This window comes from Bactrocera dorsalis, chromosome 3 (assembly GCF_023373825.1).
Source record: "Bactrocera dorsalis isolate Fly_Bdor chromosome 3, ASM2337382v1, whole genome shotgun sequence".
NCBI lineage: Eukaryota > Metazoa > Arthropoda > Insecta > Diptera > Tephritidae > Bactrocera > Bactrocera dorsalis.
In genome coordinates this window covers 91,416,126-91,442,633 of record NC_064305.1, presented here as the reverse complement: position 1 = coordinate 91,442,633, position 26,508 = coordinate 91,416,126, and the positions used below count along the sequence as shown (strand labels likewise).

General features: G+C 39.0%; 5 protein-coding genes across 10 annotated transcripts in view; 1 reads left to right on the top strand and 4 right to left on the bottom strand.

Moving 5' to 3' along the window:
- Positions 1–59: 59 nt before the first annotated feature.
- LOC105225104 (adenylate kinase isoenzyme 6 homolog) lies at positions 60–991 on the top strand. The gene is made up of 3 exons (XM_019991878.3): positions 60–219; positions 277–428; positions 502–991. The coding sequence occupies exons 1-3, from the start codon at positions 168–170 to the stop codon at positions 829–831; spliced, it is 534 nt and encodes a 177-aa protein (XP_019847437.2). The 5' UTR covers positions 60–167; the 3' UTR covers positions 832–991.
- Positions 992–1,216: 225 nt separating this feature from the next.
- LOC105230713 (probable cytochrome P450 301a1, mitochondrial) lies at positions 1,217–13,305 on the bottom strand. The gene is made up of 9 exons (XM_049453128.1): positions 12,395–13,305; positions 4,628–4,778; positions 3,243–3,355; positions 2,963–3,156; positions 2,691–2,892; positions 2,453–2,615; positions 2,142–2,390; positions 1,861–2,073; positions 1,217–1,585 (listed from the first exon to the last, which is right to left on the bottom strand). Exons 1-9 carry the CDS (start codon positions 12,742–12,744, stop codon positions 1,475–1,477), a joined length of 1,746 nt encoding a protein of 581 aa, XP_049309085.1. The 5' UTR covers positions 12,745–13,305; the 3' UTR covers positions 1,217–1,474.
- Positions 13,306–17,424: 4,119 nt separating this feature from the next.
- The window catches only part of LOC105230528 (netrin receptor DCC), a 142,098-nt gene continuing 133,014 nt past the window's right edge, over positions 17,425–26,508 (bottom strand). For 3 of the 6 annotated variants that reach the window (XM_011211319.4, XM_011211323.4, XM_029552197.2), the window contains exons 4-12: positions 25,641–25,767; positions 25,424–25,579; positions 25,153–25,362; positions 23,709–25,048; positions 23,530–23,633; positions 23,260–23,391; positions 23,010–23,187; positions 20,063–20,229; positions 17,425–19,970 (exon numbers count right to left, since the gene is read on the bottom strand). In XM_011211319.4, coding sequence (XP_011209621.2) covers positions 19,738–19,970; positions 20,063–20,229; positions 23,010–23,187; positions 23,260–23,391; positions 23,530–23,633; positions 23,709–25,048; positions 25,153–25,362; positions 25,424–25,579; positions 25,641–25,767 — 2,647 coding nt within the window. In that variant the 3' untranslated portion in view covers positions 17,425–19,737. The remainder of the gene's footprint in view (positions 19,971–20,062; positions 20,230–23,009; positions 23,188–23,259; positions 23,392–23,529; positions 23,634–23,708; positions 25,049–25,152; positions 25,363–25,423; positions 25,580–25,640; positions 25,768–26,508) is intronic. The other 3 variants (XM_011211320.4, XM_011211321.4, XM_011211322.4) reach the window with 3 other exon arrangements.
- LOC109579859 (uncharacterized) lies at positions 20,970–21,735 on the bottom strand. The gene has a single exon (XM_019991879.3). It carries the CDS (start codon positions 21,612–21,614, stop codon positions 21,165–21,167), a length of 450 nt encoding a protein of 149 aa, XP_019847438.1. The 5' UTR covers positions 21,615–21,735; the 3' UTR covers positions 20,970–21,164.
- LOC109579860 (uncharacterized) lies at positions 21,873–22,749 on the bottom strand. The gene has a single exon (XM_019991880.3). The coding sequence runs from the start codon at positions 22,445–22,447 to the stop codon at positions 22,001–22,003; it is 447 nt and encodes a 148-aa protein (XP_019847439.1). The 5' UTR covers positions 22,448–22,749; the 3' UTR covers positions 21,873–22,000.

Below are 26,508 nucleotides of genomic sequence, written 5' to 3'. Positions count from 1 at the left end.
CTGAGGAATTTTGGTGGTTGGTTTTGGTCTGAGATATTGTTGTTTATTTATTCTCACTTTTGACATTTAGCACAGTCAACAGAAATTTACTAAAACACGCGCTTGTGCAAATTTAAGTAAATAATCACCTAGTAAACAAAAAACGAATACTTTATTATTAAATAAAAATGGCCACAACAGATGAGAAGGTGGATGCCAAACCAAATATATTGATAACAGGTAAAGGAGGAATGTGATATTGTTGGTTTAGTAATTTGTTGAGCAATTTTATTTCAGGAACGCCAGGTGCGGGAAAGTCGTACCTGTGTGAAAGGTTATCCGATCAATTAAAATTAAAGTGGTTGGATTGCTCTAAAATTGCTAAGGAAAACAACTTTGTGGAAGAGTATGATGATGAGTACGATTGTCCCATTCTTGACGAAGACAAGGTATAAACGGAGTTACGTTTATGTATTTGTACAAATTTACTTACATGCATATGTATATTTATATTCCCTTCAGTTAATGGACTACTTGGAGCCACTTATGCAACAAGGCGGAAATATAGTTGAATATCATGGATGCGACTTTTTCCCTGAACGATGGTTTGAAGCAGTTTTTGTGGTCACATGTTCCAATACTATACTTTTTGATCGTCTAAAGGAACGTGGGTACAATGAAAAGAAATTAAAATCAAATCTTGAATGTGAAATTTTTGGAACAGTGCTAGAAGAGGCACGCGATTCGTATAAACCAGATATTGTTGTTGAATTAAAAGGTGATACCAAACTGGATGCTGAACAAAGTTTGAAAACCGTAAAAAATTGGTATCGAGCATGGAAGCGAAAGTAAGGCATCGTACTTTCAAAATTATATCGGAAAGTGAATAGAATATAGAATCGTCAATACAAGCGACGACGAGAATCAGTTGAAGTGTATTTTTCTTGTACAAGAAGTAAATAAAGAGACTATTTTTGTATCGCAGTTTCGATATTATAGTGAAGAAGAAAAAGCGTTAATTTGGTTGACTGAAGCTACAATAACAATAACATAATTTTGAACAGTCAGTTTTATTGACAACTATATGATATCATGTTCCGATGTGAACAATTTCGTCGAAGATTGTAAAGTCCTCTTGGATACTAATCCATGCCAAATTGAATGAGGCATCTTGTCAATTGTTGTACATACAAAGAAAACTGTTGAGTGCTAGAGTTTGAAAAATAGTTGGGACGGAATATTTTTTTTAATTTTTATTTCTCTTAAGTATTTTAAGATGTTTTAAATTAATAAGTATTTTTATGCTATATACATATAACTTGTACATATATAAAATAAAATATGAATTGCATAATGGAAAATATACATGCATATATATAAATACATATTCGTTCACACATATATACGTATGTAGGTATATGTATATTGAATTCAGCATAAAATCGTGTATAAATGAACGCTTAAATATAAAAGTCTTGAAATGCAATGCCAGCGATTATTCCGCTCTGGTCATCTTAAACCGCAATGGGCCATCAGGAGCATACATAAACGTCACGGCATAATCCAATGGCTTGTGATTGTATTCCAACTTGTAATTGCGCAGCAGCTAAACAAAAAAAAGTAAATTAAGTTTTGAGGTTAATAATCTTTGAAAATAATATTAGTAGATGCCAACTAATAGCAATATAATAGATATTTTATGAAAAATTATTGTGTTAGCTGTAATCAGAGTGCTTTTCTTTAGGTCTTTAAAATTTCATTTTCCTTTAAACACAATCCTCTCATAGACTCAGTGGTCGATTACTAACTCTTAAGTCAGTTTTTCGATATACATTTGATACTTCAAATAAATTTACATGTTAGACGTGACTAACTATATACCTTGGCCAGCAGAATTTGCATTTCTAAGTCAGCGAATCGTCTACCCAAACACATTCGGGCTCCATATCCATATGGCAGAGATGCGAATGGATGTAGTTGGTCGCCTGTGCCTCCTTGGCTGGCTTTTAACCATCGTTCCGGTTTGAAGGTTGTCGCATCAGAGACGAACTCTTCCATTTGACCGGTGACAAGTGTGGGGAAAACTGCTTGCACCTTTGAATAATCAAAATGTAAAAGCTATTGAAATAGAAATCGGAGTGATTCACACGATTCTTACTTACACCTTTAGGTATTCTGTAGCCACATATTACTGTATCTTCCTGCAAAGTACGGCCATTGCCGATTACTGTGCTGTACATGCGGAAGACCTCTTTAATAAACGCTTTCAGGTAGTGCATCTGGTCCAGGAGTTGTATCGATAAGTCGTCGTCTGCCTCGGGTAATATGCGTTTAAGCTCCTCACGCACTTTTTGTTGTTCGGCAGGGCGCGTTGCGAGCTGATAGAGTATGGAGCAAACTGCCATTGAAATCTGTTAAGAAATTTTTATAGTGATTACTGAGAAACTCTGGATTCATGTTCAGCGTTCATTACCGTGTCAATTCCTACTAAAATTAGATCCAAAGCCATAATGGTAGCCACCTTTTCATTCTTCTCAGCGAGTATGACTTTTTCCAGCAGCGAGGGTTCCCCGTCCCGACTTGGACCTTGCTGTTTCAAACGTTCCGTTGCATTGCCAATATATTTCATGCAAACTCTGATATGATTTCCAATAAATATTTAAGAGATATCCGCAAATACTGAAACCTAACACATTAAATGAGTAACTTACTCCACAAAGAAATTCATATTTTTGACATAGTGTGTCCAAAGTGGTGTAGGGAAATAACGCCAGTATGGAGCCTTTAGCTCAAGGGTTGCCACATTGCGCAGCGCATATTTGGCGGCGTCGATAATCTGTTGTGGTTCAGAGTCTGGCGAAAGATTGGGCTCCAAGCAACCGAGTCTTGTGTCGAGGGCAACGCGTCCAATGCCTGGATATGAAAATGGGAGGATCTTTGTGTTCGAGCTGATTAATTAATTAATGTAATAACACAAACTCACACTCCAATGACCATTTGTGGATTTCATTGTCAAAATCCTCTGGCAGTTCTGAGTTCTCATCCAGAAGCTGTTCGCAGCGTTCTAAAAAGTCATTTGTGACCACTTCCAAAGGCTTCAAGTAACGTCGTATGGTTGACAATTGCAGCACAGGCTTTTGCACACGTGACCGGAACTGACGCCAAGGTTCGCCATGACTGTACCAAAAAATACAACAAAAGGAGGGATCCTTTCAATAAGCACATTGGTTTCTTTTTAAATATCTAAGTCTGTTTGTACGTACACACCCACTACTCCTCCGATGTCCTCGAAGAAATCTTTGCGGATTTCACTTTTGTATTTCACCAAACTTGGCATGGATGGTCTGAATGGTGTTGCACCTTCATTGCGATAGCACTGTGAATGAAGCAAACACAAATATATTAGGTAGATTAGGAAATGGACAGCGAGGGAGTTCTCCCAGTTCAAGTTCCGACATTGCATTAATCGCAATTATTATACCACGAACGAAATACACAGGGAGGGTTTGTCCGGAAAGTAATAGCACTGAGTCGATTAAAAAAATTATTGAACCAATCGTTACAATTCTTTAAAAACTTTCAAAAAAGGCTCCTTCTGCGTCGATGCAGCTCTGATAGCTCTGATCGGCCTTTTCAGGCAAGGAAACAACAAAAGTACGGGGCCACATCTGGACTGTAGGGTGGCTGCGGAAGCATTGGGATGCCGGTCTTGGTTGGGTGGCTGTTCATAAGAAAAGGGGTGGCAGCCGGGGCGTTGTCGTGGTGTAACTTCCAATCGGCTGCGATGTCTCGTCGAACCCGATTGACCCTTCGTTTGAGTCTGTTGAGGACTTCCACGTAAAACGTGGCGTTCATGGTGGACGATGCTTTTGATGCCAAAAAAGACTCGGAAGATTCCTCTTTGTCTCGAGATCATATTCAAAGCTCCATAGCTCGTCACCGCTGATTACGTTATTCAAACCTCTGATCTACCACCACTCACAGAAACACGTCGCGCGAAAATGTTTGTCCTGACTCTCCATGTGCTCGGAGACAACTGACCATCCGGTCGTTCGTTAGCTAGGAACACCCTCTACCGAATACAGTCGGTGCGCCCACGCTCTGAAGTATCGGTGGTATACTTTCCGGACAAACCCTGAAATTTTTTGCACACGTCCTTTTCTCTCCAAAAGCATACAGCTGCCATGCAAACTGACCGACCAAAATTAAGATAAAGATCTTTTTATATGACATCTGTCTCATATAACATAAGAATTCCACTTGCAAAGCTAAAAAAGAAAAAAACCTAACCTAAACTCAAGTGAAACTCGAGTCGGCATTTGCTAAAGTGTGACAAGTTGTCTGCGCGATTTGTCTGCTTGCATGACCGAAGAGAATACACAAGTGTACGGCATGACGCCTTTTGATGACTCGAGGCAAATATTAATACAAATAATGCGATTTAAATGACACAAAGCTCAACATAGTTGCGAGTAAATTCGCGAACGCAAACATTCAGATGTGCGAGTGTATTCAGATACGCTTGAGTCATTTTTTGTGTAGAAAATATTGTTTTGAAATAAACAAAAAGTTATTAAATTTTATTTTTGAAAATGGGCACACAACTGCCATATTCCGCAGAATTGTATTCAATTTTTCAAGTACTCACCTTTTCGATTTCGTCGGCATCGTATATGAACAGCAGATCCGGGCGGCCGATGAGGCCACTGAAGCGCACAATGCGTCCATATTGTTCGTGCAAAAGCGACGAGATTTTCGCCACATCAGATATCGTGTATTGGCCAATTATGGGCATCATTCTGTGTATAGAAAAAAAGCAAAAACAAAAATGACAATAAATAAATATTTGAAATTAGTGGAAGAAGTGTGTGTGCGCAAGTCTTGCAGTGGGTTATGCAATGGGAGGGTGACTTTGCGACTTCGGTCTTTCGAAAAGCTGCGCACAGTTTGTATGAATCTCACGCATTGCGCAACGCTTATTAGTGGTGCGTGCATAAATTTTATGGCTCGAATTTGCATTAATTGCACTTTGCAAGTGCTGTTATGTTTTATGTGTACATATGTAGGTATAAAAAAAGAAGTTTAGTCTGTATTAGAAGTGTGACATATGAGGCACGGACCAAGCGACACCTGAAATGCGTCAGAAGAAGGACGTCATATGTATGATATTTTGCCAGAAGTGAGGTCTAAGTAGTAATCATTGAAATACCAACTGCGTAAGATGGACTTTATGTCGACTGAAAAGAGCCGTTGCTGTGACTCCGCAGCCGAAATTCCAATATACAGGGTTTGTCCGGAAAGTATACCACCGATTTTCTTCCTCCGCGACTATACTTCGGAGCATGCGCGCACCGACTGGATTCGGTAGAGGGCGTTCCTAGCTAACAAACGAGCGGCTGGTCAGTTGTCTTCGAGCACTTAGAGAGTCAGGACAAACATTTTCGCGCAACGTGTTTCTGTGAGCGGTGCAAGCCAAAAATGCTGGGTTCATTAGATCAGAGATAAGCGATAAAATTCTGTGTAAATCTGCGATAGAGACGCAGGCTTACCCAGATGTTGCTTTAGCAAGAAGTGGTGTGTTTCGGTGTCACCAGGCCTTATTGGAGGGCCAGAAAGAGATCGCTGATGAAGACCATGCTGGGAGACTTGCGACTTCGACAAACTCCGAGAATGTGACTCGTGTGCGCAAAGTTTTGAACTCAGACCGTCGGCTAAGTATTCGTTTAATTGCCCAGATGTTAAATTTATCAAAATCTGTAGTTCATGACATTGTGACTGAGCAATAGAACATACGCAAGGTGTTCGCGAAGACGGTCCCAAAAGTGCTCACTGACGCCTGGAAATTGCGGCGAGTGGAAGTGTGGCAAGAAGATATGAACATGTGTGATAATGACACCAACATTTTGAATTACGTAATCATAGGTGACGAGTCATGGATATTTGAGCATGATCCCAAGACAAAGAAACTGTTTTAAAACGACAGATGGGATCTAAGTAGCATACACCTCGGCTCTCAAGACTATTTCCGTGACGCCTTCAACGCTTGGAAATCGCGCTGGCAGCGCTGCATCGACGCAGAAGAAGCCTATTTTGAAAGTTTTTAAAGAATTGTAACGATTGGTTCAATAAAGTTTTTTAAATCGACTCAGTCCAATTACTTTCCGGACAAACCCTGTACAACTACGGCTTCTCCTTTCGGATAATACTGGAATAATTTTTGTCGCCTATCATAAAAACGAAAAAAAAACAATGCTTCGAGAGAACAATCAATGAAAATGATGACAAAACTGCATGAATAGGACTTCAAATTGTTCCTGCACCGATTTAACCCCAGCGACTTTCAGTTCTTCTAGAATGCCCACGGTAAAGAATCACCAACACTGAGACCAGTGGGAAGCTACTACTACTCGTACTACATCAAAGGTATTGAAAAGTAGGAGGTTTGCTCCATCACCTTGAATCCACAACAAAAATCAGGATTTATATAGTTGTCTCATTCGAAATTAGTTGAACTCCGTCAGGGGTTGAGGGTGCCGTTTATTACTAAAATCATTTGAATAATTGCACTTGCAAATACACTTATCTATATCACGATCGGTAGCAGTTAGGAGCTCACTTTGCAAAAGAGTGTGAAGTATTTTATTTGGTCAAGCAGCTCACACTTTTTTTACGAGTAAACAATTAACACTTGCAACCAACAACAATAAATTGCCGTTTGCGATTTTTCAAACGAATGCAAATAACTATAAATATCTTATTGATCATTATTTGGTCACTCAACATCTAGGTGACTAAGTAAGCCTCTGGGTAAATTATACAAGTCGCTTATACGGAGACACGGCCACTGACACCACTGCCGTCAACTGAGCCTCGAAGGTTGTGAGGGACATAAATATACACTAATAATCAGAAGGCGGTCAAGTTGATGGCTAGTCAAAGCCATAGATGTTCATTATTGTTGTCGTTGCTGCATTGTGCTGTGCGAGTGCAACGGTGTAACCATGGGAAGCGCAAGAAGGGCAACCGGCACCGGTCCCAACTAATTCAGAAAACCAGTCCCGTTAACAAGCTGCTCATAAACACTGCCGAAGTGGAGGGGGCCAGCCTCCAACTAGTGGAATGCCGAAAAAGGTGTTAAAAAAGCTTCATTTTGGTTGACCTTGAAATATATAATAGGAGTCAGACGAGCGCTAAGTGTGCTAATGAATGTGAATGAGTATTGTTGAAGGCAAATGCCAATAAGCGAGTAGTGTTCAATAGGTTACATCCAAGTTGTTTACGTTGTTGTCGTTGTTATTGTTACTCGTTTTATTGATTGACTTTATCGCATGATAATGCCTTAATGATAACACTGAAAGATTCCGCAGAAATTGGTTGCACCAATTGCATAAAGTCCTAAAATAATGAGTAATAATTTAAAAAAGATTTTTCTATAAATCTATATTTTGTTATACATATAACATCCATATTGTACTACGACTTTGCAACACCGCTCGGCTATTTTGCAACGAAATATGCGCATATAGCAATTGCCCGCCTGAAGAGCAACAAAGCGCAGGGGCCGACGGATTGGCGGCCGAGCTATTCACACACGGCGGCGAAGAACTGATAAGGAGCATGCATCAGCTTCTTTGTAAAATATGGTCGGACGAAAGCATGCCCGACGATTGGAATTTCAGTGTGTACAATCCATCAAAAGGGAGACTCCAGAATCTGCGCCACGTACCGTGGGATAAGCCTCCTCAACATCGGGTATAAAGTTCTATCGAGCGTATTGTGTGAAAGATTAAATCCCACCGTAAACAAACTGATTGGTCCTTATCAGTGTGGCCTTAGACCTGGCAAATCAATAACCGACCAGAGATTTATCACGCGCCAAATTTTGGAAAAGACCCGTGAAAGGAGAATCGACACACACTACCTCTTCGTCGATTTCAAAGTTGCTTTCGACAGCACGAAAAGGAGCTGCCTTTATGCCGCGATGTCTGAATTTGGTATCCCCGCAAAACTAATACGGCTGTGTAAACTGACGTTGAGCAACACCAAAAGCTTCGTCAGGATCGGAAAGGACCTCTCCGAGCCGATCGATACCAAACGAGGTTTCAGACAACCCTATCATGCTACTTCTTCAATCTACTCCTAGAGAAAATAATTCAAGGTGCAGAACTGAACCGAGCAGGTACAATCTTTTATAAGAGTGTACAGCTGCTGGCGTATGCCGATGATATTGATATCATCGGTCTCAACACCCGCGCCGTCAGTTCTGCTTTCTCCAGACTGAACAAGGAAGCAAAAGAAATGGGTCTGGCAGTGAACGAGGGCAAGACGAAATATCTCCTGTCACCAAACAAACAGTCGTCGCACTCGCGACTTGGCACTCACGTCACTGTTGACAGTCATAACTTTGAACCTGCTATATGGTGCAGAGGCTTGGACGATGACAACAACCGATGAGTCGACGTTGCGAGTTTTCGAGAGAAAAGTTCTGCGAAAGATTTATGGTCCTTTGCGCGTTGGCCACGGCGAATATCGCATTCGATGGAACGATGAGCTGTACGAGATATACGACGACATTGACATAGTTCAGCGAATTAAAAGACAGCGGCTACGCTGGCTAGGTCATGTTGTCCGGATGGATGAAAACACTCCAGCTCTGAAAGTATTCGACGCAGTACCCGCCGGGGGAAGCAGAGGAAGAGGAAGACCTCCACTCCGTTGGAAGGACCAAGTGGAGAAGGACCTGGCTTCGCTTGGAATATCCAATTGGCGCCACGTAGCGAAAAGAAGAAACGACTGGCGCGCGGTTGTTAACTCGGCTATAATCGCGTAAGCGGTGTCTACGCCAATTAAGAAGAAGAATATGCGCTGTAGGCGTCATTGAGGCAGGGGAGGAAAATCTCAGTCAGGAATGAACTTTATTTCGCGTTGCTCTCTCGCACAGTTGACCCCCTACGGAGATGTCGTGTGCAGAATTGAATATGTGTAAATAATATTAAAAGGTCGATTTTCGTATCCCATCGTCTATATGAGATCTTCTTCCAATAAGTGGGATGGCAAAGGAGTGATCTGCTAGTATGAACATAAGACTAAACGAACGAATCACTCTCTGCTCTTAGCGGAAGTAGAAGTTTACAGACTTTAATACGTGAATGCCGAAGGAACTACGTTGGTTATGGACCTCATGTGAGATGTTCAATATTCCATAGAAATGAAAAACAGAGAATTTGCGTAATAAACCTTACTGAGTTCACTGACAAAATTTGACACAAATCCGTAAACAAACACGGCCGCCACGGACTGCCACAATCACATAATCCTTATTGGTAGATGCTCTACATATTTAACTAAAACCATAATCTTCAAAAAAAAACTAAACTATTTTATGAGACTGCTAGCCAATTTGATGAGATACCCCATTTACATATTCAAAATACGGATTCAAAATTATTACGTTAAAAGCAAAAACGAAAGACTATAAACGAAGTGAAGAACTTTTCCATTCTATGCTTACAAATATATACTTATGTATATATGTATATACTAGAAGCGAACTTGCTGGAGATGAGATGTAAAAACATACATTATGAAGATAAAAACAAGACCAGAAAAACTACTATTCAGAATTCCTATACATATTTCAAGTCAGTGTATACGCTCGTGTGCTTACACGAAATACAGACGGACAAGTATTTTACTACGGTTTTGCACACTATTTGGCATGCTGAAAGCCACTTACACTTTGCAAACGTTGCTGCGTCATCCAACTGGCAGCGACTTACAACTGAATTGTCCATACTGATATCATAAGAGAATGATTCGTGCCATTCGTGTGGACGATGGGGTGCGATGTGGGGGATTCTCCACTACAAAGATGAATAAAGCCAAATGTTTGCACTGAACTGCGATGCTTCACGAATTTAGGCTAAAACTCCTTATATGTCGGTTCTATTACCATTTCCCGCAGGGTTCTTTGCTGGCGTGTTCGACGACTAAATTTTTACCACAAACTATTAAATATACTTAAAAAAAAGTACAATCATTGTCTTTTTTTTTGGATAATTGTAACGAAGACACAAAGCAAGTCTGCGCGCACGCGACTGCAAAGTCAGCCCATATAATTACAAAAACTACATACATATTTACAATAACCGAAAGGCAGACAAGCAGCAAAACTTGTTGGCAAAAGTATGCGCGATCATTTTTTGTGTGAATAAAATGCTGAATGCAATAAATCCAGTTTCGATGGCATTCAAGCGCAGCGCAAACAAACGCAAAATTACGAGATATTTTAAAGGAAAGAAAGACAAGAGCTATAAACCGCCTTTGGACTGCTTTGCCGGATCGGGGTCAAGTTGAAGAGCTGCGCCATAAAGCGCGTCTGCCTGCTATTTGCGCTTATTATGTGTAATGTGGGCGATGATGGCTCGACGGCATTGGTGAAGGCCGCTGTTGCAACTTACTGTAGGCGCACATGAATATACATACATATAATAATAAATTGCTAAGCAAATATCTATGTTTAGTTAATGGCTGAGGTTGGCTTAAAAGCCATTTAAGTGTGTGCGTTGCGGCTTGATTTCAAATAAATTTGGAAATAAATGTTTTCTACATTTCCTGTAATTGTACGGAGTTCTGAATAAGGTTTTGAATAAATTCCCTGCAAAGCAACTATTGGTTAAGTACCTGGTTAGTTACCTAAAAGCGCTAAAAGAGTTTTTAGAGTTTCAATGGTTCGTTTGATTCCGTTTTGGAAATTCTTTGCCATTTCTGAAGTGAATGGCAACAGGAGACGAAAAGTGGATCAAATACTACAGTAATGTGAAGCTCAACAAATGGTCGCAAAGCCAAAATTGACACCTCGAAAGGTTATGCTGAGTGTAAGAAGGGATTGGAAAGGAATCATCCATTATGAGCTGCTTCAGTCTAGCCGAACGATCTATATTTTACTGTCAACAATGGATAAGATTTAAGCAAACAATAGAAAAAAACGGTCGGAACTAATTAACAGAAAGGCCTTCGTCTTCCATCAAGACAACGCTAGACCGCACGCATCTTTGATGACCCGGCAAAAATTTAGGAGCCCTGACCTCGGACTACCACTTGTCAATTCAGAACACCCTTAATGGAGTAAAGTTGGCTTCAAAAGAAGTCTGTATGAACTTGTCGCAGTTTTTCGCCGAGAAATCAGAAAAGTTATACACTGATGGAATAATGTCTCTAGCGGAAAGATGGCAAAAAGTGTTCGAACAATTATTGATTATTATAAATATAAAAAAATATTATAAAAATAATATAAATATTAGATTATAAAAATAACAATAAGCCTGGTATTTTGTAAACGAGTGGCAAAAGAGAACTCACTGGAATAATATAACGCATGTAAGTCAATAAACACGAAACTTTGCTATTTTTCTATTTCGTCGGGAAAGATGAGATGAATGAATGCAAAATGCTAAGTTTGCCAAGAAACGGAGTCAAAATCTGTCAAAATATCAACAACAAAGTTAATAAGGCCTGTCGCTGATGTTATTCAAATTCTGTAATTTTTTAGTTCAAGACTTTTGAACTTATGTATCTACTAAAATAGGCTAATTGACAAACCTCGACGACAAAGTTGAAATAATACATACATACATACATACATAAAGTATTTCAATTTTTGATATGAGTTTTTCTTTTTAAATCTATGCTCATACAAAGAAAAACCTCACACATTAAAGATCCATTACAACAACAAAAGTCATATAAAGATTTTGTAACAAAACCTTTGATTGCTCTCTTTATAGCTGAAGAAAGCAATTAAGGCACTCTACAACACTACAAACACTTATTACTTACTTTACATCATGTACATATGTATGTGTGCAATCACATAAAATTCCACATAACGGTGATATGATGTTTATGCTATGAATTGTACTTTTAATTACACACGCACTCAGTCACACTCGTGATTGTTCGTTATGCGCACGAACACATTTTAGAAATGATATAAAGCCCAGGCGAATTACACTTTGACTTCGGATTGTGGAAGAAGTGAAAGCAAGTTCGTCGCTTAAGTCTTTCGTTTTCATTATTTGCAGTGCAAGTTGGCCAAAAATGAAGAAATTGGCATTTTTCGGCTCTTTCTTTCTACCAAACACAGTTTTTTATATGAGAAATTAGTAAAAACCGACGCACTCCAATTTACACAACAACAAAAACAAACATAAACGCGTGCGCGTGAATGTCGGCATGTGGCGCCGCATGAATGCAATAACTACGCGCTGAAATTTCGGTGAATTGAGCACAAGTGCCGCATTGAAGCGAATTCAGACTGCTTATCAGCGCTCCGCAGCCACAATTACAACGCTTTACATGGTTTCGGTGAACACAGCACTGTTTAAATGTTTATATGTGTGGTGGAAACACTTACCGCCAGGTGTTGCCGAGTATGGGTATGGGCTTCGGACCGGGTACGTCGTTGTATGGCAGCGCATTTTGCCACTCGCTCGTCTCATGCACCGCAGCGCCACTGCTGCCGCTTCTACTCGACGTAGCCAAATGTGGACAGGCCATTTCGGGGCTGGTGGCCGTGTCCGCCGTCGCGGCAGCACTTGAGTTTTCGCGGACGTTGTCCGAAGATACTGCTCCAGATTTGGTGGCAAATGCCTTTTGATCGCCGATCTCGTGGAACTTGGCTCCGGTCACAACGCGGCCGCCAACCACATTACTCTTGACGCTGTTGCGCCACAAATTGACGGACAATCCGCGCACACCGCTCATTGTACAAGCTCTCGTTTTGGCGGCGACCAACACTTGCTTCACTTGCTGCAATTAAGTTTTTCTTTTTGCGGTCGGAAGTGAGTTTCTTTACGCGCGACTTGAATGCTTCAACGCAAAAGCCGTCTCTATGCTTACAAAGTTGAATATTTGATGTGTGACTGCTGAACGCTCATCAAAATTCCCAATTCGTCTGAATTAATTGTTCACATAACCGAACAGAGAGCGGTTGAAATAAAATGTCAGCGGAGTAAATGTCAAATGCGGAGAAGGAGGCACGAAGCGATTATGCACACTTCACAGGCGATAAAAAAAGCAATTTGGCAAACGACGCACTGTGTCACTGTAACACCCGACGATTCAAAGTCACCACTATCACCGCACACCAATTTAATTCACATTACAACACTTCCCAAGCAAATCGCACTTTTTATGTTTCACTTTTTCTGCACGGCCAATGGCTCTAGTACCGACTCGCAGTTCCCTTCCGTTGATCCACTGTGCCAAAACCGATGCCAACTCCACTTTTCGAACGTCTCTCGTCAACTGATTTGAATTTCTTTGGCAATTTTTATGCTGGCCGTAATTGGCTTAATGAAGGCGCAGCTTTTTTACGTGATTCGAAAAGAGCTTTTATCGTAAAGCCACTTTAACGACTTTTATCGGCGGCGGATTGTGCTGTGCTTTGTTGGGCTGCCGAATTCGTGTTCCCCACCACGTCATGAAGTCGGATGTGAAACAAAATAACCGCCAACTTGAACTCAAACTGATGAGGATAGATAACTTAGAAGCAGAAAAAATATCTGTCTCTTGAGTGTTGTTATTGGTTAGTAAACGAAGTCTGCTCATCGTAGTTGGGTAGCGTAGCGTAGAACTCAAAGGAAACGAAGATTTCAAGACTGCAATGAAGGTGCTCTCCAGACAACAGTACATTCATTGTGCCAAAAATGTACTCGGAAATTGTAAATAAAACCCAAAATATTTAATTATTCATTAATATTCGCCTTCAATATAATCCCCATCAGATGTAATACACTTGTGCCAACGAATTTTCCAGTCTTCGAAACACTTATACACTTAACCACTTTTTGCAATGGCCTTCAGTTCCTTCAGCGAATTTTGTTTTAGCTCTTCGATCGACTGAGTCCGTTGCTTATTGACTTGTTTGCAACTCATAAGTCCTTGTCTCAACAGCAATTTTAATGCTCTCCGTGAATGTGGGAGCGGAATTCGCGCAATTTAGAATGTCCAAAGAGTACTGTTTACGCTACTCTTTTTGAAAATAAAAAATCAGCTTTATCGAGACGAATCGAGTAATAACGCATTTCATACCCAAAATATCCACTTCAATCATTCGAACGGACTTGTGAGAGATGTCGTGACAAAATTGACAAAACTTGAATCAGATTTTTACAAAATGATCAAAAAAATTCTCCAAAAACATAATACTTACTTTTCTCAAAATTGTTTATCCAAATAAATATTTTACATTTGTGCTTTTATAGTTTATTCCACACAGTACTATTATTATGACTGCCTTAATAGCTCACTCGTATGTAAATAAACGAAATTTCAATAACAAGTGCTAAGCTATATAACGGGTGATTTTTTTGAGGTTAGGATTTTCATGCATTAGTATTTGACAGATCACGTGGGATTTCAGACATGGTGTCAAAGAGAAAGATGCTCAGTATGCTTTGACATTTCATCATGAATAGACTTACTAACGAGCAACGCTTGCAAATCATTGAATTTTATTACCAAAATCAGTGTTCGGTTCGAAATGTGTTTTATCGACAAATTTTGTTCAGCGATGAGGCTCATTTCTGGTTGAATGGCTACGTAAATAAGCAAAATTGCCGCATTTGGGGTGAAGAGCAACCAGAAGCCGTTCAAGAACTGCCCATGCATCCCGAAAAATGCACTGTTTGGTGTGGTTTGTACGCTGGTGGAATCATTGGACCGTATTTTTTCAAAGATGCTGTTGGACGCAACGTTACGGTGAATGGCGATCGCTATCGTTCGATGCTAACAAACTTTTTGTTGCCAAAAATGGAAGAACTGAACTTGGTTGACATGTGGTTTCAACAAGATGGCGCTACATGCCACACAGCTCGCGATTCTATGGCCATTTTGAGGGAAAACTTCGGACAACAATTCATCTCAAGAAATGGACCCGTAAGTTGGCCACCAAGATCATGCGATTTAACGCCTTTAGACTATTTTTTGTGGGGCTACGTCAAGTCTAAAGTCTACAGAAATAAGCCAGCAACTATTCCAGCTTTGGAAGACAACATTTCCGAAGAAATTCGGGCTATTCCGGCCGAAATGCTCGAAAAAGTTGCCCAAAATTGGACTTTCCGAATGGACCACCTAAGACGCAGCCGCGGTCAACATTTAAATGAAATTATCTTCAAAAAGTAAATGTCATGAACCAATCTAACGTTTCAAATAAAGAACCGATGAGATTTTGCAAATTTTATGCGTTTTTTTTAAAAAAAAAGTTATCAAGCTCTTAAAAAATCACCCGTTAGTTATAGTGGTACTTTTTTATTGTACAATATTTACTCAATAGTATTTTAAGGAGAACGTCAGACAAATAAAGCAACATAAGAAATTATAAACACTAAACTATATGCCACTGTGGCACTACTATTATTTTCACCGCTGCTGTATAAATGATCAGCGTGATAAAATGAGTCGATTAAGCTAAGTATGTCCGTCTGTCTGTATATACACCAGTGGTAGGCATTTCTTACCACAATTGTGCAAACTAACTTCACACGTACGCTTACGCCCTATCGTTCAGTCGTTGTCGAGCCAGCAATGAATTAACATCACGTAAGACTATAGCGCAAAACCAAATATGCCCTGCGAGAAATATTTTATGTTTCTAAATGCCTTTGGTGCCATGCAATGCCTTTTATGTTCCAAGTCTTTTAAAGATAATAGGGAATATATCCTTAAAAGACATTTTGTTAATTTTCATTATTTTATAATTTTGCTTATAAAATTTGCTTAATTTTAATTCCAATTTCTCACTGGGCTACTCTTTTTGCTACTTTTTTTCGTGCTCACGAACACAGTGACAGATCCTCTCATGCCGACCACTGATATACACCGATTTGTCCTTCAGTTTTTTGAGATATCGCTTTGAAATTTTGCACACGGATTTTTCTCTCCAAGAAGCTGCTCATTTGACGGAACAGCTGATTTCGGATCGATAAAAATCCACTTGTCGTATTGTTCTTCGCGAAATTGGGCATGGATTATTGTCCAAGATAACGGTACAATCTCCTAACACATTTTTCAGATCGGACTGTTATAGCATATACAAACTAATCGAACAAAATCAAGTTGTATACTAACTTTGTGAAGGACATTATAAATATTTTAATTTTTATTTGTGAAAGCTTAGGTGTAAGCAAAATTAATGTTTTTAGATTCGCTGGTGTAATATTGCACTTGCCAGCCAAACATAGACTCCTCAGAGAGAATAATCGTGCGTGATCAAGTTCAAATCTGTTGGCGAGGAGAGTGTCTCCTCTTTATTTTCACAGTATGATTTTTTTGTTATTGCCCTAACCTACTAAATATGAAAACGATTAAAATTTGAATTGTATAAATTATATTTATTATACATTGTAATTTATCGTACTTTCTTTCACATTTAATTCACAATTTCTTTGCTTGCATTTACTTTGTATAAGTAGAATATTAATATTATTATTATTTAAAGTTATTATAGCTAAGTATGCTTACTTACGAAGGTAATATTTCTTCATTTTATATGTGTGCTTAATCGAAACGTTCATTTTTATTATACAAAAATGCATTTTGTAATAAAAATCTTCACATACATGTATATATACTTATAAGAACTTCTCTTTGAATAATAAAAGTAACAAAAGTCTTCGTTTTGTTTGCAATTCACCATTCTGCTAATTCCACCTATACCTATGATTACGCTTAACATGAAGTAATACGTAAATATATTTGTTTATAGATAATTATATGATTTTCGAAGTAGAGAAATATGTGTGTATGTATATATGTCTGTAGGTGTATGATTCGTGCTTCTAAAAAGGGTTAGCAGAGATGTATAGAACTTAATTTGTATTCGAGTAGGTATGGCAAATGTTTCTTTCTTTTAGTTTAATTAAATTTAAAATTTTAACTTAATAGGACCTTCAACATTTCGCTTCTGGTTAGATCATTTCCCATTTGCTGTTTGCATAATAACTGCTTTTTCCAATAACATTTTTGATCTTCTAAATGCGTTGGTCTGATTTCCAGTACAAATTATGCATTAGCTGAGTTTCGTGTATTATATCTGTGTATGTATGTATGTATTATTTTTACAAATGATATACATGCGTAATTTTTAGTAATATTTAGTACGCCCATTTATGCGCTTGTAAAATTCAAAAAAACGCGAAATTTGTTCAGCTCAACATAAGGCTTTTTAAATGCATAAAAAGTATGTGACTTTGTATGACCTTCGATCGTAAATAATAAAACCTTATATGAAAAGTAACTAGAATAATAAATTTTCATAGCATTGCGCATAAATCAAATACATATATATGTATATATCTAAATAATATAAATAATTAAAATTTTTAATACAAAACGCTTTTCCAATTGTTTAATTTTTTTCGATTGAGGTTTTGTAAACACCCCGCACGCTGCATTGCCATAAGTAGTACATTTGTAGGCATTTGATAGTAACTTCCAAAATTGAATTTATGTTTGGAAAAATAGCTCAGAGGACAATAATTTGCCGAAATTATACATGAACACAAGTTTTGCGAAAATTAAAATAAAAGCTTCATACTAAAAATATTACAAAATTTGTGCGCTCAGTAAATTAAGGTTTTTTATGAGCAGTGAAATGGCACTTTTGTATGGAAATGAACGAAAACTAAAAAGAAAGACTCCGTTTGGATGACGTAAAAACGGAAACAGTAAATTACACTAAGGTGGGGGGTTCAATATTAAAAAAAACTAAACCTCCGGTTGTGTGAAATGTTTTTGTAGTAAAACTTTGGCTTACAAGAACACGATATTTTGATATAAATGCACGTTTGTAAGTTTAAATCTAGATTAGTTTTTACTTTTAAGAAGATTTCGATAGCAAGTAGATGCATATAGCGGCAAGTAATTTCAGTTGTGCATATTTAAATATAAAGTGCAAATACATATACACAAAGTCTGTGACAGTTACATGTACTTTCAATAGTTTAACATGTCTATATAACAAGATATATGTAGTACCCACGTATGCTGCTAGTATTTCCCATTGTTGTAAGTTGTTGTAACTTCAAATGCAATGAAGATTTGCGCTATAGCTTTCAGGGATAGATTATTGCGGTCTCTCGCTATAACATTATTAAGGCCGAATTCTATGGCACTGCAAGGACTTGAATTCAAAACCAACAACTGTTGCAGCCCATACTTTCAAACAACTTTTCAAAAGGAAAGTTATAGCGCACAATATTAAATGCAAATCGGAAATGCAGCGTGAACTAACGCGAGATAGCTCATACTTTACTTTACGGCAGCTTAGTATTGCTTAGTATAATTAATATGTACTTACATAGGAGTATGTAAGCTTTCATACATCGCACTTGTTACGGTAAAGTGTAACAACTCAAAATTTGAACATTTTCAGTAGAGACGAAAAACTGTTTCCGTAAATGTTAATAATATATTACAAGGAAAAAACAATGTAATTGCACGAAAATATCATTAAAAATAATATAACCGTTGTTTCATTTTTATTTGTTTAGTATTTGCACGAAAATAACAAATTTTTGAGTTATTACTCTTTTCCGGAAATTTTTTTATATACATAGTGGTACAATGTACAAGTGTACAAGTGGCACAATTCAAAATGTTACACTTTATGTGATACACTAACGAACCAATTTGATAAAACACTTGTAGACAACTAAAAATGTAACTCTTTAGTTGAGTCGAAAGAAGTTATTCTGAAAACAAAGAGAGAGTCATAACGTTTTTTTAACGAAAGACTAGACAAATCACTGAACGATTTTTACAGTGGGTGGAGATGACCACTGCACATTATTTTCTTGCAAAAAACTAAAATTTGTAAATTTTGAGTTGTTACACTTTACCGTAACAAGTGCGACATGTTAACATTTGAAGGTTTCACATCAGACAGATTGGTGTGGCTTATGCGTATGGTTCAACAATTTTCAATATTTAAATTATTTTTATTTTAATTTAATTGTTTCAGCTTCGTTATCATTTTCGTTTTCGATTTCAGTTTCCTTATTAATATAGCCGTGGCTGTGGTATAATTCTTATTATTTTTACTCAAAAACTTTAATCTTTCAATCATTTGCTTACTCGCTAAAATGTCGATAAATACATATACATACATATATGACAATGCTCTTACATATAACGGTTATGTACATGTCACGGTTTCTTCATAAAAATAAAATTTATAACAAAATCAAGAGCACTCTTAAAACACATTTTTGAAACTTAAGCAGCACTTAAACTTAGAAATCAATTAATTCTAACCGTTTATCTTTACGTCCCTTAACGCTTGTACAAAAATCCAATATTACTTTACTTACACGAAAAGATCGGCATTAAATATATATATACGAATGCACTAGCTCTTAAACTTTAAATATTAATGGCAAATTATTAGAATTAGCAGCCAAACATTTCCAAATCAATTTAATTTGCGCATATTCTGTGGAAAACTGCAAATTTAGCACGAAACCAACGAAAGAGAAATGATAATGTTTTCATTTGTTTGCTTTCATTTTGATTCGCTAAGTTTATCGAGGTTTTTGTTGTTTTTCGTTCTTGTTTTTTTTTTTGTTTTGAAAACCTTTCATTCATCGATCAATACTTTTACCGATTATGTTGGTTGCGCATTTGTTAATTTTCTTATCTGAAGCACGTTTCGGCCTTAGACACTTTCGTATGGCGTGTGTTTATACCTATTTACTGTTAAACTTCGAATTCATTAGCCGTTATTGCACTCAAGTCCTTCATGAGTCCCTCTAGATTGGCCATTTCTTGGTTCAGCTCTTCGGTTGAGGTGCTTGGCGCTAATCGTTGTATTTCATCGTTGGAGTGTGCCACAGACGAGCCGCTTTGCAACCGATTCGTGGGCGTGGCAGCTGAGAAGGAGGGCTTCTTGTAGGGCGATTGATTTTGTGGACGTATTGTTACGGCAGGTGCTGAAACACAGGTGAGCAAAACAAACATTAGAATTGATGACGACGGAAGCGGCATGAGAAGGGTTGCAACATTACATTGCCTTGTTACTTACTGTGTTTATTGATGGGTGTCGCAGCCGCTGTTGGTGGCGGACCTGGCACACTAAAACTCTTCAATGGATGACCACGTTTTGCACTCTCGATAGTTGAAACACCACCGTTGTTTGTGGGACCACCACCTGGACCAGCACCGCCGACACCATTCGGGTAACCAGGATTGCTGAAACGGATAACAAAATTACCATTTTATCTCTTATGAATTTCGAAAGAGAATAATTAAAATATTGTATTAAAAAATATCTATGAGGTAGTGAGGAGCCAGCGCAAGCCTTTTCGACACCGTTCCTACGACAGTCGGGTCTACGTAACCGGAACGGACCCGGATTTTTATCCGACCAAAAACTGTCAACTCGCAGAATTCTGCCCCTAAAACAACCGCAACAACAGCATTTTCTACACTTTTCACCGCGGTCGACCATGAATCTTTCCTAAGTTTGCCAACATTATCTGATCTAAAACCAATCAATGATTCATTTATTATATTAAAGATTATAGAGCAACCAGTACATGTTTGTGGTACATTTTTGAATAATAACGATCATTTGCTCTCTGCTTTCTTCTCCTTTACAAAATTACTCTATAGGCTAAGAGGCCTTTAATCCAGCTATCATTGTTTACAAGATCATTCCTTAGCTTTTTTTCTTTTTTTTAATAACCTAATATATAGGTCCGCGTTTTGAGATCTAATGTTGAACGAGAGTTACTAATGCCTAGTGAAACGATGCCAGAGAATAAAATATATAGAGGTAGTGTTCTTTTCAAGTTTCTAGTATTTTTCTTGAACTTGACGAAAAGTATTCACTTCCATACTGATAATTAATCAGACAATAATATTATTTTAAGACCCACACCCACAGATGTGATTTGGATTAAAAATATATACATATGCATGTTTGTTTTATATGAATCACTTTATTACCGATTGTCTGCGACCTCGGTATAATAACAAGTAACATAGGATTGATGAAACACAATAACAGTTTGGGAAAATAGAAGAGGGTTACAACATTAAATTTGCACAAAATTTTGTTCTCTGCTCCATCCGTACTGTTCTGACGACGTCAACCATATTATGGTAATCTTCAGAAGCCACCTTTACAGTTGTTGTTCTTGAGTGGGCACCGGTGGTAAGAGAAACTTGCATTCAACTGGCGGTTTGCGCTTCTTTCGTCGACGTGCTGTTAAGTAGGAACGCCTTCGCCGCAGTCTCTTCAGTTTTCGCTGCTCCATGGCTATGGTCCGGTACGGCCTCTTTTGCTCGTCCGTCATTGAATTCCATAATCGGCTTGCCGTCTTGACAATGCGAGCACTTACGCGCGGAGACATCGAACCACAATTTGACTGCATTAATTCGCCGCCGTTGGCCTTCATACGAACCTCGGCTAGGAAATTGAAAAATGGATTACGGGAAGCCGAATGTTCCAAGTGTCGTATGAGTTCACGATGTAGGGTGCTTGGACTGAAGGTGACCCGACGTGTCTTCCGACGCGTCGGTCGCACCAGCGATGTGAATACTTCGCACATTTTCTCCCATATAGATGGCATATCTCGATTATCTCTCCGGATGGATATACATACGATACAATCGGAAACCAATACAATTCTTAGTTTACAAGACGTACAACCAAAAATCAAAATATAAATATTGTATTTTTTACTGAAATTTCGTCGGCTAATGAAATTTTTTATTTCGTTAGACGTTAAAATAAAATTGAAATGATTTTAATGAATTGCTTTGCCCCTCTTGAGGAATAACAAGGTAACGTAAACAGAGCAGTATAGAAATGTTTCCAGACTATAACATCTTTATGAAATTGGAGACAATATCAACATAAAATTTGCACTTAATTTAGATATCCACACCATCCACATATCCACCATTCCTGTCCTGAAGGCGTCAATAACACAATCGCAATCCCCAGAAGTCACATTTACAGATGCTCTTGATGGGTGGGCGGCGGTGGTAATAGGAATTTACATTCGACTGGCGTTTTGCGTTCTCTTCGTCTGCGTGCAGATAAGTAGGAACGCCTTCGCCGCAGCCTCTTCAGCTTCCGCTGCTCCATTGCAATGCTTCGATATGGCTGTTTTTGTTCATCACTCATAGAATTCCACAAACGGCCTGCTGTCTTGGCGATGCGAGCACTTTCCCGCGGCGACATCGAACCACAGCCAGGGTGCATTAATTCCCCACCGTTGGCTTTCATACGCACTTCGGCTAGAAAGTTGAAAAACGGATTAGGGGAAGCCGATAGTTTGGTGTGCCGAATGATTTCACGATGTAGGGTGCTTGGACTGAAGGTAACGCGGGTCTTGCGACGCGTCGGCCGAACCAGCAACGTGAATACTTCACACATTTTGTCCCAAATGGCTGTCATGGCTCAACTCACTCACAGGACGGTTGGATGGACAACACAAACGGGAAACAATATAATTTCTTTGTTTACACAAACGTACAAACAAAAATCAAAATATGAATATTGTATTTTTTACTGAAATTTGGTCGGCTTATGAAAATTTTTTATTTTCTTTAAACATACAAATTTAACTGAAATGTTTTTCATAAATCACTTTGCTCCCGGTCTGCCGTCATTACGTAATCAAGGTGTATTCAATAAGGTGGGATTGACAACCTGGTGAGCTTCACTTGTAGCTACTGGCACTTGGAGCTACACAACCTTGTAGAGATAAAAGCAATAAACACACACACTTTTTAATCACCATATATATGTTCGTTGGCGCGCACTTTAAATTTCTAAAACCATAAATTTAATAAAGCGGTTTGACTTAAGCCGTCCACACAGTGATATATTGCAGTAATATGTGGTTCGCATAGACAGCTTTATTTGAAAAAATTCAATTTTTCCAAATACTAAGTTAATTAATTTATTGGCATAATATGTCCCAGGCGAAAGGTTTTTTTTACCACTTATTACTTACCAGAAGTTACCCTCATAGCCGTAAGGATGTTCGGGCGTTTGTGCCAAGGAGCCCGGTTGCTGCGTCAGACTTTGTTGCGAGTGCCCCGTGTCGACAGTCATATGCGAACGATTGGCGGAAATGTTATACTGGGTGCGCGGATACTGTGGCCGTTCCATGGTAGAATTCATCGAAGTGGCTAAAGAGGGCGGGAAATAAGAAATATTCAGGTTTATAACAAAAATATTGGTTAAGTTTGCAAGTAACGTACTCATATATCCGGGTACATAGGATCGTTTGTCGAGCGAATTAGTAACCGGCACCGGCGTGTCGACATCGTATTCGTGCACCACAGAACGTGGCAATGTTAAGGCACCGCTACTCGAAGCACCGTCGCTACAAACTAAAAAGATTCATTTTATAGTTTTTAATGAGCAATTGTTGATATGAAGTAATATAGGTTAGGTTAATCTGACAGGCCAATAAGCCCTGGTTAGACCAATTTGGTACTTTGCGAATGAAATAATCTAAATATGCTTACCAGGAGTGGTGCTGTGAATATTCTTATCAATGTTCTTTAACTCCATTTGATCGTGATGTATCCATAGGTCTGGCGGCTTCGGAACTCCAACATTTTGATAACTACTTGAAAAAAAATTGTATATAAAATTAAATAATTTCCTAAAAGAGAATCTCAATTAAGAAAAATAGTGCACTCACTCTTCGTACCTCTTCTTGTTGTGATCAGGAGTGGATTGAGGCTTTCGTCGGCACATTACCACCATGATGACCACAAATATCAATACTACAAATACAATCGCACCTGCTACAGAGTATATGATGATCTCGTTACTGATGCCCTTGGCAATCGGTTTTGGTTGCTGCATCACAACCGCCGCCGGAGTCGTGTAAGCCACAAGCGCTGAAAACGGCGCATTACTGGCGCCTTTCCCCACGCGCGCTTGCACTTTGAAGTAATATGTTGTGTACGGTTTCAAATTAGGCAACATCATCATAGTCTCGTCGCCAGCGAATGCCTCGATGGACCAGTCGCGATCTCGTTTCGTTGTATCGGTGGTGTAGTAAATGTTGTAACCGGTTATTTGACCAAGGCTGTGTTTCGGTGGCAGCCATTGTAAAATGACAGTTTGTGGATTCTGTTCATCTGGTCGTACAGTGAGCTCACGTGGTGGTGTAATTGGTACATTTTGATAGGTACTATTCAACACTGACATGGACCAAGCCGACTCACGACGCCCCTTCACCACTTTAACAGCGAACTCATACTGTGTGTTCGGACGCAGATCATTGATCATGCAATTGAGATCGGTGGTGTTGTGATAACGATAACGACTAGAGCCGGAAATGCCAAAACGGACGGTGTAGTGACGATTATCGATGACATGTTGATTTTTACTCAGCATCGTATCTATCCAGTAGACGACAATGGATGAGCTGGACATGGTGATGGCGCGTAGGCCGACAGGCACTTCAAGCGGCATCGGCATATCGACGGGTTCCTCGTCACGTGTTTTGATGTTGTCATAAATTGGTTGACCGTCACCTTTACTGTTGCGTGCACGCAACGAAACCACATACTCCGTATTTGACTCCAACTTTTTCAATACATAATAGCGTTCGGATTCTTTTAGTTCAATGATGTTTTCATCGGGTATTCCACGACCCCAGCCCAAGACATAGCTTCGAATCTTGATTTCATGTTGTTGCGGTGGACCCCAGTGCAAAGCGATGTTATCACCACCGGGAACTATGTTGATCCAAACTGGTTTACCAGGCACCTGTGTCTCATCCAGATCATTTTCCAAAGTCATAACGCGATTCCATTCTGTGAACGGGCCCGAGCCATTCACTGTCATAGCGGCAATTTTTATTTGATACTCTGAGTGTCGCTCAAGTCCTTTCAATTCGAAGTAACGTATATTCGCTGGTGTACTCTTCACTTGGGGTGTGTCTTTAAGTTTACGATAGCGAATCTTATAGCCGGTGATTTGTCCATTTCGCTCTTCCTCGGCTGGAGGCTCCCAGTGCACAGTGACGGACTGAAATAGGATTAATATATAAATAAATATAATACACATTAAAACAAAGGTCTTATATATAGATTTTCAAAATAACAGTTTATGTGTTTAGATTGCAAGCTTACCGTCGAACTCGTTACTTCAAGTGTCACATTATTGGGGGGCTCAGTTGGTGTGGAGGAGTAAGTCCTGACCTTTATTTCATTCGAAGGATCGCCCATGCCATTCTTATTAAAAGGTACCACGCTAATAGTGTAATCGGTATATGGACGAAGCTCCGAGATCACAGCACTCAGCGAGGTGCTATCATGATACATCTCAGCACCACTGTCATTCTGTGGACAACATAAAACTAAGTATATTTTACAACACTTGTGACTTTTCACGGCAACGAACCTCAGAATAGTAAATTCGGTATTTCATAATCTCTCCATTGGTTACGAGCGGAGAATCCCATTTTACAAAAATCTCTCTTTCGCTAGTCGCCAGTCCTTCGACGTTGCGTGGTGGACCAGCAATATTCTCCTCCGGTTGAGTACGCACCTCCAAAACCTAATAAAGTTCAACAAACTTATTTTCATGCAGTTTCTAATGTTAAAGGTAAGGTATGTACCTCTGAAGAATCGCCGGGTCCAAAGTTCGTATTTGCCACCACACGGAACTGATAGGTTTTTCCAGGCAGCAAATTTTGGATATTCACCTGTTGGTCATCGTGCGATTTGGTTACAATTTTCTGTTCGCTGCATTAAGAGAAAGCGACATCATTTTAGCATTAACAAAATTGCTTTCAAGTGACTGTAGATATGCAAAGACTTTAAACAGTTTTTCATTAAGGGATTGTAGAGCCTTTAGCCAATTTAATTTTCCAGCCATTTCCAGGGCTATTAGCTTGATGTCTACATTATTGTATTGAAATTGCTTCCACGCAAGTGATTATTTATTTGTCGCCTACCCATTACAATTACCGTTAGAAGCGACACAGACAAAGGCCGCAGTGTCTGTTTCAGTGTCTGCTTGACTAGATTCGGCGCATTCATGTGCTTTTAATTTGACAAAGTAGAAACAGAATGCAAAGTGATTGCGGCCAAATTTAGGACAGGGAGGGAGAGCGCGGCAAATTGCTTTTGCCAAAACAAGGAAATGCTACTTGGCAATTTCGCAGAAGATGCTGTTAGATGAAGTTATTGAATTTACGGTCGGCGCATAAAAGCCCACAAAGACAGACTGATTTCGAACGACTTCCGCTGATGACGCCTAAGTGAGGTTTTAGTTGGCTCCGTCACAAGGATAATGGATAAAAAATGGCCGCGATGAAAGTGAAACGGCGTCGGCAATGTGATTTTCATTACTGCCTTTCGGCATAGGCTTTTCTATGGCCTTGGCGGAAATGTATGTATGGTACCTCGAATAATATTTTAGGGCACCAAATTTACAACAATTTCAACAATTAGAAGTTTATAAAGCTTTTAGAAGTGTTTTGT